This window comes from Pristis pectinata, chromosome 3 (genome assembly GCF_009764475.1).
Source record: "Pristis pectinata isolate sPriPec2 chromosome 3, sPriPec2.1.pri, whole genome shotgun sequence".
Classification (NCBI taxonomy): domain Eukaryota; kingdom Metazoa; phylum Chordata; class Chondrichthyes; order Rhinopristiformes; family Pristidae; genus Pristis; species Pristis pectinata.
This window is the reverse complement of record NC_067407.1, coordinates 79,713,741-79,727,796: the sequence shown is the minus strand read 5'-3', so window position 1 is coordinate 79,727,796 and position 14,056 is coordinate 79,713,741. Positions and strand designations below refer to the sequence as shown.

The following is a 14,056-nucleotide window of genomic DNA, read 5'->3' as shown; positions in this document are numbered from 1 at the left end:
TGACTGAACTGTCGGGAATTCCAAATGGGCAGAGAGCAAATTATCGCCTACCGCTCTCGGGGTAGGGGTGTGAATCCCCCTTTAAAGCAAATCACCAGGACCCAGGGAAAAGTAGGCTGCGATAGCTTACCTGGGGACAGGCGAGATGGGGTGCAATTTGAGAGGCAGAAGATTCCATCTCTTGTGTTGTTGTTGCTTCAACCACCTGGTGCTGCTTTCCACTGTATTCTGTCAAACATACATCAAGAAATGAAGTAATCTTCACAGATTAAAAACCTAGCAAGAGACCGACAATCCAGCTAATAAACTGTGCTCATGGTTTTCAAAGACTTATTATGAAAAGGTGAAATGGTTTCTTGATATAACATGCACTAGAGGATAACCCACAACAATAAAGCACGTTAGTATGGACTCCTCAACATATTTGAAGTGCCTTGGGGTGCTTCATTAAGACTTAACTCAGCTAGGAAGTTAGCACAGCTGACCAAAACTCTTGGTCACTGAAGCAATTTTGAAGGGCATCTTCTAGGAAAAAAGTAGCAAGAGACAAAGAAACCTGCGGAAAGAATTGTATGTAGCAGAGTGGGGCAGTGTTACTGCAGTGGGAATTTGGGATACATAGGGGAGAGATTTAGGTACACAGAACTTGGAGTGTTTTAGGGCTTGGAGGTTAAATATAGATAAGAGTTTGAAAACCAAGGCAATTTTCAAATTAGTACATTGCCATTCAGGAGCTGATAATGGGTCAATGAGTATTGGGGTGATGGATGATCATTCGTATAGATTATCCTCCCATGGGCCAAGGGGCTTTGGAACAAAACAAAACAAAGTGCACCGGCAAGGTAACAGAGACCGTGAAAAGCACTACCAGTGAACCTTCCTATGGTATTGGTCCCAGACCCGAGGTGGAACCCATCTGGCTCACAGAGGTCCCATCTTTTCTCAAACCTGGTCCCCATGTACAAAGGAATATCAAGCCCTGTTTTCTCTTCCATCCACTTTTGTCACACATTCAGCTGTATTTACTGGAGGTGGCAAAGATATGCACAGTCCACGAATGGCAAGTGACAATTGTAAGAAACAGATATCCAAGCAATTGCTTTTGTTCTCAAATTGATAAATTTAGGTAGATTCATTGTAATGCAAACATCTGACGAACCTCCAAACTGCAGATTTGGACACAGGTAGCCCATTTGCTCTGATCCATGAAACCCTGGCAAATCAGTGCAGATAGTTCTGCTGTAATGTGAATTGATTATAATCTGATTGATGGATCAGGGAACACTATTTGCTTTATGAGGGCCACATTGGTTATAGTGCGATTGCAATTGGGAAAACCCATTTTAATCTGTGCTTTGAAGGCAACCACAATTTGTTCTGCTATAACATGACTTTCAGTTATGCAAGGTTTCTTAGGAAATATAATTGTCATATTAGAGTAGAACTACCTGTATGCTATTTTGATTCAAGATTCAAATGGATAATCCAGGATTGGGAAATGAAAAAAGGCTCGAGGTACTGAAATTGTTTCCACTGGAGCAGCAAAAGCATAGAGCAAGGTGGTTATGGTACAAACACATTAAACATTACTTTGGCCACAGCTGAGATACTGTGTACGGTTATAGGAAGGACGTAACTGCACTAGAGGGTGCAGAAGAGACTCACTAGGTCTCTGCCTGGGATGGACCATTTCAGCTGTGAGTAGAGACTGGAAAGACTGGATGTTTTCCTTGGAGTGGACAAGGCTGAGGGGCAACATGATTGAGGTGCACAAAATTATGAGGGGGGGGTGAAGGAGAAAGAAGGAGATAGGTAGTGAGAAAAACTTTTTCCCTTATCAATGGGCATAACTTAGGGATTGGAAGATTTAGAGGATTGGAGGAAGAATTTTTCTCATTCAAGGGTGGTTGAATTTGGAAAACCCTGCCTGAGGTGGTGGTGGAGGCAGGTATTCTCCAACATTTCAGTATGTAGATGAGCACTTGAATCACCAATGTGCAGAAGGACCCGTTTCTGAACATGATGGGCCGCCGGACCCGTTTCTGAGCTTTATGATTCTATCTAGTTAGACAGAGGGCCAAGCAACATCTCCTGAATGCAGCTTATTGTAAACAGCACTCAGCTTAATACTGGCCAGATTTCCTCTAGGGTTTACGAAGTCCAGGGCGTCATGGGTAGCTTAGCTGAATGAAGCTGGGAGGAGGCCAATCAAGCAAACAATAGCAATAGGGGATTCAATCGCTAACAGGGTAGATCAGTGTTTCTGTTGTTGCAGACATGTTCCCGATGATGCCAGAAGCAAGGATGCTTCCAGGAAAGGTGGAAGGTGAGAGCAGATGAGCAGAGTTTGGAGTCCATTATAATTTCAATGGAGTAAGCAGAGAGTGATGAGGTCCTGCAGGCATATTTTGGAAAGCAGAGGTTAAAAATCTGACTTTTCTAAAAAAAAAGTAGTCATTTCTCAATCACTCTCAGCCACCTCCAGTAAATACAGCTGAATGTGTGCCAAAAGTGGATGGGAGAGAAAACAGGGCTTGATATTCCTTTGTACATGGGGACCAGGTTTGAGAAAAGATAGGACCTCTGTGAGCCAGATGGGTTCCACCTCAGGTCTGGGACCAATGCCATAGGGAGGTTCACTGGTGATGATTCGAAGGGTTAACTTAGCTTGTAAGCGGAGAGGAATAGGAAGAGGAACGGAAGGCAGGAAAATCACAAGTTTGGAAATTATGAAGAAATAAAGTCCAGGAAACAAAGGTATTTGGGAGTGCTCCCCACCCAACCCACCTTCCACAGCGATCACTCTCTCCACAATTCCCTTGTCCACTCGTCCCTCCCGGCACTTATCCCTGCAACCATACAAAGTGGTGCACATGTCCCTACACCTCCTCCCTCACCACCATTCAGGGCCCCAGACAGTCCTTCTGGGTGAGGCGCTGCTTCACCTGTGATTCCAAGGGTATCATTTATTGCATCCGATACTCCCGGTGTGGCCTCCTCTACATTGGTGAGACCCGACACAGATTAGGCGACCGCTTCGTCAAGCACCTTCACCCCATCCACTGCAAGAGCCGGGATCTCCCGGTGGCCAGCCACTTCGATTCCACTTCTCACTCCCATACTGACAAGTCTATCTATGGCCTCCTCTGCTGCCACGTTGAGGCCAGACACAGACTGGAGGAGCAACACCTCATATTCCGCCTTGATAGCCTCCAACCTGACTGCCTCAACATCGATTTATCTAACTTCTGGTAACCTCTCCCTTCTTTCTCCACACCCCTTTTCTCCCCCTCTTTCCCTCTCCCTTTTGGTTTTCCTTCATTCCTGTAGCCCCCTCACCCAGTCTCTTTCCACCTTCATGACCTGCCCATCTATTCCCCACCTCCTTCCCCTTATTCCATGGTCTACTGCCCTCTCCTACTGGATTCCTTCTTCAGCCCTTTGCCTCTTCTGCCTATCAGCTTCTTACATCACTCCCTTTCATTCCCCTTTCCCCATCCCTCTCACCTGGACTCAACGATCACCTGCCAGGTTGTGCTCCTCCCCCTCAATTCTGGCTTCTGCCCTCTTCCTTTCCAGTCCTGATGAAGGGTCTCAACCCAAAGCGTCCACTGTTTATTTCCCTCCATAGATGCTGCCTGACCTGCTGGGTTCCTCCAGCATTTTGTGTGCGTTGCTCCAGATTCCAGCCTCTGCGGAATCTCTTGTGTCTCAGTTTGGGAATGCTTAACAGCATTTATTTTCTGCATCGAGGTACACAAGGTGAGCCAAGGATCCAGTTGGGCAAGATGGGATAGTCACCAGCAGAGGAGACACAAGAGAGTGCAGATGCTGGAATCTGGTGCAAAAGAGAAATCCTGTCCTGATGCAGGATCTTAACCCAAAATGTCAGCCATCCCCTTGCCTCCACAGATGTTGCCTGACCCACTAGGTTCCTCCTGCAGTTTGTTCTGTTTCCTTCCTTATTGCAGAGTTTTTTTGAGTCAAGATGGAAGGGGGATTAACAAAATGCACAGGGGCTCAGAAAAAAAAATGTGATGAGTGTTGATAATGGTAGAACAATCAGCAAATGAGACCATAAGCTGAACAGAAAAAGGCATCATACTGCGGGGGGTAAGAGGGAGATGAAACAGCAAAAATCTCCAAGAAAAATAGGACACTGAAGCAGATGTCAATCATCCCAAGGAAAGTAATGGATCTGCACTTTCATTACACTTTCTGTAAGTACCAAATATATTCAGGACTGATCAGTATTTAGATAGCAGTGTGTCAGGGAATATCAGGAATTGCAGGCTTATTACCTGGGAAATGTCCGACCCAACCAGCAGTCTGAATTCGTGGCCAAAAAATCTTAGACAGATTGATGTCAGGGGTATTTTAGATGCATGCAAATGGGACAAAATATTTGATGCAGGTTCTCAACTTAAAAAGTTGGCCATTGACAATACTGGAAAACACGAAGGAGTGCAAGATTCTTCAAACACATTCAAAAGAAGTCTTAAAACTGACACGTGGATTTTGGGCAGGAGGTGAGGTGGTTGCAATTCTGGACTTGAATTTGAACCTGGACAAGTGGAAGGTTTAATTGTTGGAAAAGCAATTTGATGATTGTGATGATAATTGGATTTAACACAAGTTTACATAAAAGGACAAATATAGGACAGGAATAAAGTGTTCAATTGCAGAAAGGCAAATTTTTTACAATTCAGAGATACAATATGACAGAAGCAGACAGGAAACGAGTACAGAAAGAATATAAATATGGACATGAGTAGGCCATTCAGCCCCTCGTCTGCTTCACCATCCAATATCATGGATAGAGAGAAACAAAGGACTGCAGATGCTGAAATCTGGATGAAAAACAATATGATGCTGGAGGAAATCAGCAGGCCAGGCAGCATCCATGGAAAAAAGCACGTTTCGGGTCAGGACACGTTTAATCATGGATAACCTTTTACCTCAGCACCACTTTCCAGCACTAATCCTATATCCCTTGATTTCTTTAAGTGTAAAAAACCATATTACTGTGGCGGATTGGTCTTTGTATACTCGAGACAACCCTCTTCTCAACACCAAATGCCCAAACCATTATTTGCAGACTGTGTCCTTTGGCTCCAGATGCCGAGTCAGGAGAAACATCAACTCCACATCCCCTCATCTAGCCATTGAGAACCATTAGCATTAGAGCAATGGAAAGAAGTTAAGTAAATGAGGCAGCATGGAAAACAAAGCCCAAAAAACACTGGGGAAACAAAAGATTCTTGATAATACATGTTCTCATGTTTCAGGTAATGAAAGAATAGGGCTTATTGGGGTCCAAAAAATTGTAACCTGCCTGTGGAGATAGGTTCGTAATGAATAGTTTGCAAACGAGGGGGAACAATGCAAACAAATGGGCGTCTGACACTTAATGAAATAGACAGGAAATATCAAGGGTTTCAGCACCTTTAGAAGTAAATGTAATCACTAGGCCTGCATAAAATGTATTCCAGCTATTAAGAGGAGTTTATAGCTGAATGGCTAAATATCTTTTCCTAATACTTTTTGGTTAGAAGCATGGTACTGGAGGACTGGAAGAGTGCTAACATTGCTTTACAAAGAGGAGATCATTGAATTACAGGCCAGTTAGCAGAAGATCACTATTGGACAAATAACCGGAAACCAATCCTAACCGACAGTTAAACTCATCAGGAAGGCATGGATCATTAAGGTCATGTGGCATGGATTTGTTCCAGTGAATTTGACTGGATTTTTTGGGAGATTACAAGCGAAGGTAACAAGACCAAAGATGTTGGCCTACATGGCATTCTGGCACAAGAACACCATTACACAGGAAGATAGTAGACCACTCACCATTAAATATGATCATGGCTGCTCTGCCCAAAGCCTCAATTCTTCTTGTGCCAGTTCCCCACACCCCTCAATTCCCTGACCTTTCAAAAATGTCTCTACTTGTTCTTTCAATACCCCTGATAATCTTGCCTCCACAAGGATAGAATTCCAGGGATTCACCAACCACTGTGATATGAAATTCCTGCACACCTCAGTTTGAAATGACCAGTGCCTCATCTCGTAACTATGTCCTCATTTCCACTAGTGGGAGAGTCTCAAATATCTCAACACCTATCGGATCATTTCCTCTTAGGATCTCATATGTTTCAGTAAGATCACCCCTCATTCTTCTAAACGCCAGAGAATACAGGTTCAGCTTCTGTAGTCCCTCGTGATAGGACAACCCTCTCATCCCAGGAGTTTGCCTAGTGAATCTCTTTTGAACTACCTCCAATGCTAGGATATCGTTTCTCAAACAAGGGGCCCAAAATTGTGCACGGTATTCCACATGTATCAATATTTCACTATTTCTAAACTCCAACCCCCTTGCAATAAAAGCCAATGACATTTACCTTCCTAACCACCTGCACCTACCTGCTTACCTTTTATTATTTGTGCGCAAGAACACTTGGATCCCTCTGTATCCCTCATTTGCAATCTCTCTCCAATTAGATAATAGTCTGCCTTTGGATTCCTCTTACCAAACTGCATAACCTGACACTTTCCCCACATTTAGTTCCATTTCCCTCACCCGTTCACTTAAACCATCTACATTCTGTCCAAATGTCCTCACAACAACAAGACCTCTCACCTATTTTCATGTCATCAGCAAATTTGGATACCTTACACCCTGCCCCCTCCTCCAGGTCATTAACACAAATTGTAACTGATTGAGGGTCAAGAACCGATCCTTGGAATAATCCACCAGTTACATCCTTCGAGCCTGAAAAAGACCTGTCTATTCCAACTCTGCCTTCTATGTAATAACCAAATCTTCAGTTCATACTGAGATACTTGCCCTAATCCCATGTGTTCTTATCTTGTACACCAGCTTTATAATGACAACTCATCAATGCTTTCTGGAAATCCAAATAAACTACATCTACAGGTTTCCCTCCATCAACTCGGCTTTTTACATCCTTGATGAACTAAGACAAATGGCAAGTTTTATCCAGAACTGGCTCACTGGCAGGTAGCAAAGGATAATATTTGACAGGTGGTTGTCGGTAATTTTTAGGCAATTTTACCTTCAATTAGAAACGTTGAGATATCATTCCCAATATATTCTGATCGAAGGTAGCAACGAGGTAAATCAGGGCAGTTCCACGTGATGCTTTCCTCAAAAAAAAAAGTACAGTGCAAAAACCCATAAACAGCCACCTATTGCAAGTCCCAATTAGACAAGGATACTTTATGACAGATTCAGCAAGTATAGGCTTCACATTTATGGAGAACGATCTTCAGGATCTGGGTTCTCCAGCTTGTAGAGTAATAAAACAGAGGACTTCAGGCAAAGGAGCACCCGAGGGAATGGGAATCCAAACTTTTCCCTACCTTGATCCGCAGAGCTCCTGTCAGAAGTCCAATTCCATTGTGCGATGGTCCAGGTTCATTGTGCTGGAAACCTTGGTAGCTGGGGCTTGAGCTGAAAGCTGCAGCATGAACGAAACACAGAACAGTTCAGTCAGACAGACACATGCAAAATATCAAAAAGGTGCTTCCTGAAAAGTCTTCAATTGAACAAAGTGAAACAAGTCAAATCTAACCTAGAGAACTTCAAACCAGCAGGTTTGTAGCACTAGAGACTAGATTCTGGAATCTGGCCCACTGAGTTTCTCCATCATCTTGTAGCACTCCTATTTTACACTGAAAGCTACTATTTTGTCACAGGGGACACAAGAGACTTCAGATGTTGGAATCTGGAGCAACACACAATCTATTGGAGGAACTCAGCAGATTGAGCAGGGGAAAGGAAAGAAATAGTCGAGGTTTTGGGTTGAAACCTGCATCAGGACTATTTTGTCACAGGGTTGAATTTACTAAAAAAAAATGAACTACCACCAAAATTCAGGTCTCTTGCTTTCAAATTTAAGTAAGACAGCCACTCGAGCAATCTTGTGTCTTGTTTCGGGTGTCAGAACCTCACCTATAAACAACATAAATGATAATAATTTGCATTTACTGCATACAAAGCCTTTCAATATCATAATATCCCAATCCCAACACATCCAACACTTTTTAAATATAAATACAGCCAATGACAAACTTCTGGAGTTTTATCACTTATAATACAACAATCATAGCAGGAAATTTGTACGCAAACTTGTAGAGAAAACGATGAGCAGAATACTTCTTTTAGTGATACAGATTGAAGGATAAACATTGGTCAGGATCAAATGGGAAAGTTCAAATGCAGTATCTCATCTCTAGAACCAAGCTCATGCCGGACTCAGTATGGAAATGACACTTGTGTACCTGCACAAAGACAGACCTCCAAGTCATTGTTAACTTGTTTATGAGAGGATGGGCCTTACACTTAACACTCGCAAAATAAAAGGTCTTCTACCAACTTGCCCAAGCTATACAACATGACCCTCCAAAAATAATGGTGCACAAGACCCTGCAAAACATGGACCACTTAGCACAACTCAGGAGTCCCTATCACTGAAGGCAGATGATAAAGAAATTAACCATCGTCTTCAGTGCACCAGCATAGCCTTTGGCCATGGTTTGTTTGAAAATCAAGACTTCAAACCTAGCACGAAGCTTATGGTCCACCAGGCAGTATTAATCCCTGCTCTTCTGTACACTTCTGAGGCATGAACTACCTACAGTAGGTACCTCTAAACATTGGAGAGATAGCACCAGTGCATTCTCTGCAAAAATCCTCCAAATCCATTGGCAGGATGAACAAATCAATATCTGTATTCGCTCAGGACGATTTCCCGAGCACAGAGGCTCTAATTACACAGCCTGTGCATCGGAGTCAACTCTGTATCATTGGGATGCCTAGCATTACCCAGAGTTCTGTCGTAGGAAGAGATTACTCGTTGGACAAGAGGAAAAGATTCAAGGATGTTCTCAAATCCTTGACAATGGGCAACATTCCCACAGAGTCATGGAGATCCCTACGCCATGACCCCACTCTAAATGAGGGAGAAGCAAGGAGGATTTGCTTTGAGAGCATTGATAGTACTCAGAACCTCAGTGTAGACAGTGGAATGAAGCACCACCTCACAAACTATTACCCACTTGGCAACTGTTGATATAGTTTCAGTCGTGGCTTACAAATAATATTCTTGGCTCAGAACCAAAGGCTGTGGGTTCAAGAACTAACCCAGACACTTAAACATGTATACAGCAATATCATATCACAAAGCCCTATGGATTTGAAATGGTTCTGGTGAAGTCTGTCCTGGAAACACTTTACTTTGCATCAAAAGGAAAAAAAAATTCATAAGCCTTTCAAAAGTTGAGCCCAAACACTCAAAGCTAATTTACATTTTGCGTTAGTGAAGAGTTTGATCAATTAGTCTCCTCCTGCCGTCTGCCACCTTTCAATAACGCCTCATTACTTAACGTTAAATAAAGGCATACAAGTAAATTAAGTGTCACAATATCTGGTAAATGGCCTCCTAAACTGAAAAAGTCATGGCCAAAAGTTACCAGGAAAACTCTCACTGGATGTGAAAGAGCAGATTACAAGCCTGGTCGATGAAAGTAAGCAGAAGTCTGCTGTGTGGCATTCATTGGGTTTAGTTCCATTCACACGAAACATCTTTGAATTAAGCAAATAAGATTAAGGCTTCCAGGTAACAGTTAACATAGTGAGTCATAACATCACTTATGAGGAGCAATTCAAGAGAATACAGAACCCTTGGGTGTGGAAGGTCAGACTCACTGCCACATGCCACAAATCATGGAGAGTGCAAAGAGGATTTGAAGGAAGGTGGCGAGGGTTCAGCTATGGAGATACTTGTGGATAGTTGGAGACTGATTTGATAACCCAAAGCATTTGCATAACTGGCAAAGGTGCCAGAACCAATTGTACAAGTAGCACACAAAGTTCCCTGACGTGCCCAAGGACATTGCGGAAAGTGGAAATTATCCGCCCCCGTCCTGAATTTAACAAGGGTAGGGATGGAGCCCGACCAGAAGCAGAATGGAGATAAAGTCGAAGCCCCTCCTTGTCCACCGTTCAAACACACCACGACCAATGGAAGTGTTTTCTAAGAAAGCTGAACCCAAAGGGCAGGGAGACACAGAACATTTTCTTAACAGCTGTATGCGTTGCCCCCTCCCAGAGCAGAGTGAAGAGAATGGCTTCCCACCCATAAGCATTCTTACTCAAACACCCCAGGCCACCCAGAGAATCTCCACGCACTCTGGACCTTGCCACCGAGAAGGCGCATTCCTGCTGCCAGACACGAGTCTTTGCCACACCCACCCTCTCCACCACCCCTTAACCCAGCAGCCCACGGACCTGGCATCATTGCCTCATTCAAGGAAATTTATTTCAGGTGCACCTTCAGCCTGCTGGTGGCAGGAATGATGGGCAGCATCAAGGACTCTGAAGTTGTAAAACTTCAAAGACCAATTCTGAAAGGAAGCCACAGCCCCCTGCACAAACGATAGTGGAAGGCATGTCCAGAAATTACCAACAACTACTGGCTTTGAGAAAGGAGGTGCCAGTGATCACCAACAGCACAACCCAGATAGTCAATGAGGCAGGGCTAAGCTCATACAACAAGTGGGAGTTCAACTCTCATGGGCAGGGACTGAGAGTTGTAGGAGTTGGATTGGCAGGGAGGTACAAATGAGCAGGCTGGATGCCACCAGAGAGAACACTTGTATCAAAGATTCAGCCCTATAGCTTAACTAACAGCTGTCTTGGGAAGCATCCTTTGCAATTTGTATATGGGCAAATCACCAGAGAGCTTTATGCTAGTAAGTAGCTACAAGATCATTAACCAGTGTGAGATGGCTCTCCATTGTGTGTGTATGTATATGGGGAGGAGGAACATGCTGCTGCTTTGTGTAAATATTGCTGGGGGCTGTACTGTCTGTGGAATTGTTGAAATACAGCCCAGAGGAAGCTATTTAACTTGCTGCAGGAGCAGCCACAGCCCGGTTCATCTAGGGACAATGGTGCTCCTAGCAAGTAGCTCCTATGTCCCAGCACTGCTGAGCTGGAGGAGGAGTCCTGTCGGAATGAAGGCAGTGGTGGTCAACATTACGAGCTCCGAGAGAAGACACTGGTAGGCTTTACTATGATTTTTATTTCTGGTTTATTAATGTTTTTCTTCACCTTTTGTAATACAATCTTTTGTGTATGCACAACTTTGGAATGTCGCATCGTCAAGTTTTTCATTCCGTCATTATTGTTCTTACTCTTCCAGTCTGTCATTGCTCATACTTATTTTTCGGTTTGGAAACTCAATCAACATCACACGTTATTACCCTAACAATCTAGCGAGACATCTCCACATTGCAAAATATTTGCTCCTCTCCCAATGTATTATATAATTATAGAATTGCCTACCACAACAAAAAACTGGTAGAACAATGTTTCCTGGAACGCTTCCCCTTTAGGGGATACTTTGCAATCTAAACTGGCACTCCTATACAGTGGAGGGAGTGCAGTATTGTTTGAATTTCGGATGAAATGTTAAACCAAAGCCACATCTACAATATTCAAAGTTCATTTAGCCATGTTGAAAAGCAGGCAAGTTATTCCTGGTATCCTGAATAATATTTATCTTATCTCATTGAAACAGATTACGTGAGCTTTATTATATTGTTGGAGTTTCCTGTACAAATTGGGTACTATGTTTAAGGCATAACAAGTAATGTCATTTCAAGAATACCCCATTGGCCCTAAGGTGCCTTGGGGACATCCCAGATCGTGATAGCTGCCACACAAACACAAGACTGCTTCTTCATAGAACCACCTTTAGTTAACTGCACCTTTAAACAATGGTTACTCCTCCATTCCAAAACACCCTTTTACCTGGTAAATCTTTCTTTTTCAATCTTTTTATTACTTTTCAAATTAATACAGATTAATATATAACATCAATGTTTATACATGTAATACAAAGAGATCAGGAAAACAATCATGGCATAGATAATCATAAAGAACAATAAAATATGAAAAAAATCTGTAGATCCCACGATCTCTTAGTAAATGAATATAATATAAAAGACAGGAAAGAAAAAAACATTTTTTATATATAAAAGAAAAAATCCCCAAATCAATAAGAAAAATTATAAACAATATATCAAACCAAACTAAATTAAACAAAAAAAAGAAAAAAAGAAAAAAAAGACTGGACTGAAATTTCTCAGTAGAAACAGAGCAATATTATGTCGTCAACTCCGTTCCTCTAAATTGGAAAGTTATTGAAAGGGGATCTATATCATGTGAAAATATTGAATAAATGGACTCCAGATAACTTCAAATTTAAGCGAAGGATCAACAGTACCACTCCTAATTTTTTCCAAGTTTAAACATGATATAGTTTGAGACAACCATTGAAAAGTAGTAGGGGGTATTGGATCCTTCCATTTAAGCAAAATGGGTCATTTGGCCATTAATGTAACAAAGGCAATCATACGGTTAGCGGAAGCAGATAAATGGCCAGACTCTATCCTTGGTAATCCAAAAATTGCAGTGATAGGGTGAGGTTTTAAATCAATATTCAATACATTTGAAATAATGTTAAAAATGTCTTTCCAATTTTTTTTTACAAAAGAGGACAGGACCAAAACATGTGCGTCAAAGAAGCCACATTCGATTTATATCTGTCACATATAGGATTTATATGGTGATAAAAACGAGCTAGCTTATCTCTTGACATATGGGTCCTGTGAACTACCTTAAACTGTATCAAAGTGTCTGGCACACATTGAAGATGTATTAACTAAATGAAGAATTTTCTTCCATGTCTCTGTAGGTAAAGATGTCTGGAGTTCGCTTTCCCATTCATCCTTAATTTTGTCCAGTGATTCTGGACGTATTTTCATAATTAAATCATAGATTATTGCTATCAAGCCCTTCTGATAAGGATTAAGACCTAAAATTTTTTCCATAATTTCAGTTTTGTATGGTGTCGGAAAAGAGGGTATAGTAGCTTTTAAAAAATTTCTAATCTGCAAATATCGAAAAAAGTGTGATCTAGGCAAATTGTATTTGTTAGATAGTTGTTCAAAAGATGAAAACCAGTTATCAATGAACAAGTCACGAAAACATACTATTCCCTTCCTTTTCCATATAGAAAAAGCTGAGTCAACTCTGGATGGATGAAAGAAAAAATTAGATTAAATTTAACTTGTCAAGTCCCATTCATTCAATCCAAAAAATTTACGAAATTGAAACCATATTCTTATTGTATGTTTAGCAATTGGGTTAATCATATGTTTAGTCAATTTGGTAAGTGCAAAAGGGAGTGAAGCTCCTAAAATAGAAACTAATGAAAATCCAAGTACTGATTGGTGCTCAAGGTGTACCCATTTGAGACACTGAATTACGTCTGAATCTTGTATCCAAAAAATTAAATAACTGATATTAATTGCCCAATAATATAATCTAAAGGGCCATACCACCATCCTTTTTTAGTTCTTATAAATATTTCTTACTTAACCTTGGGTTTTTATTCTGCCAAATATGTGAAAGAATTTTAGAATCAATAATGTCAAAAAAAGATTTCGGGACGAAAATTGGAATTGCTTAAAATAAATATAAAAATTTTGGTAAAACCCTTTACCTGGTAAATCGTACACGATTATGGTCGTATTATCTCTTAACCAATCATCTTTATGGCCTTCAGGTGCAGGGCTGGTCACCACTACCACATCAGTCTGATTGACCTAATAACAAAATGAAAAACAGTACCTCAAATCACTCGAGAGAATTTGTATTGTTTGAAAATTACCAAAATGGATAGACTTAAGGGCAGATTAATGAACATTGGAAGACTCATGGACTGGGATAGGTTCAGTGCACTAAGTGGCTTCCTCTTGGCAGCATTTCAACAATTTTGTGGCAAGTTCAGCCACAGCAAGATTGCACACAGCAGCATGTTGCTCCTCCACACACACGCACAAAATGGAGAGCCAGCTCACACAAGTTAACGACAGTACAAATTGGTTCAATGCAGGAGTAACAAGACATTGAATTGGGGAGTACAGCATACCAGAGAGCAAGGCCTTATCTTCCTTGTGT

The 14,056-nt window shown here is 41.7% G+C and overlaps 1 protein-coding gene across 2 annotated transcripts in view; it reads right to left on the bottom strand.

Annotated features, from left to right (window-relative positions):
* mthfd1l (methylenetetrahydrofolate dehydrogenase (NADP+ dependent) 1 like) overlaps window positions 1-14,056 on the bottom strand; it is a 151,919-nt gene that overhangs the window by 104,034 nt on the left and 33,829 nt on the right. For both annotated transcript variants that reach the window (XM_052011374.1, XM_052011375.1), the window contains 3 exons: window positions 13,599-13,701; window positions 7,387-7,484; window positions 131-228 (listed from right to left, as the gene is read on the bottom strand). In XM_052011374.1, the coding sequence (XP_051867334.1) occupies window positions 131-228; window positions 7,387-7,484; window positions 13,599-13,701 (299 nt within the window). The remainder of the gene's footprint in view (window positions 1-130; window positions 229-7,386; window positions 7,485-13,598; window positions 13,702-14,056) is intronic.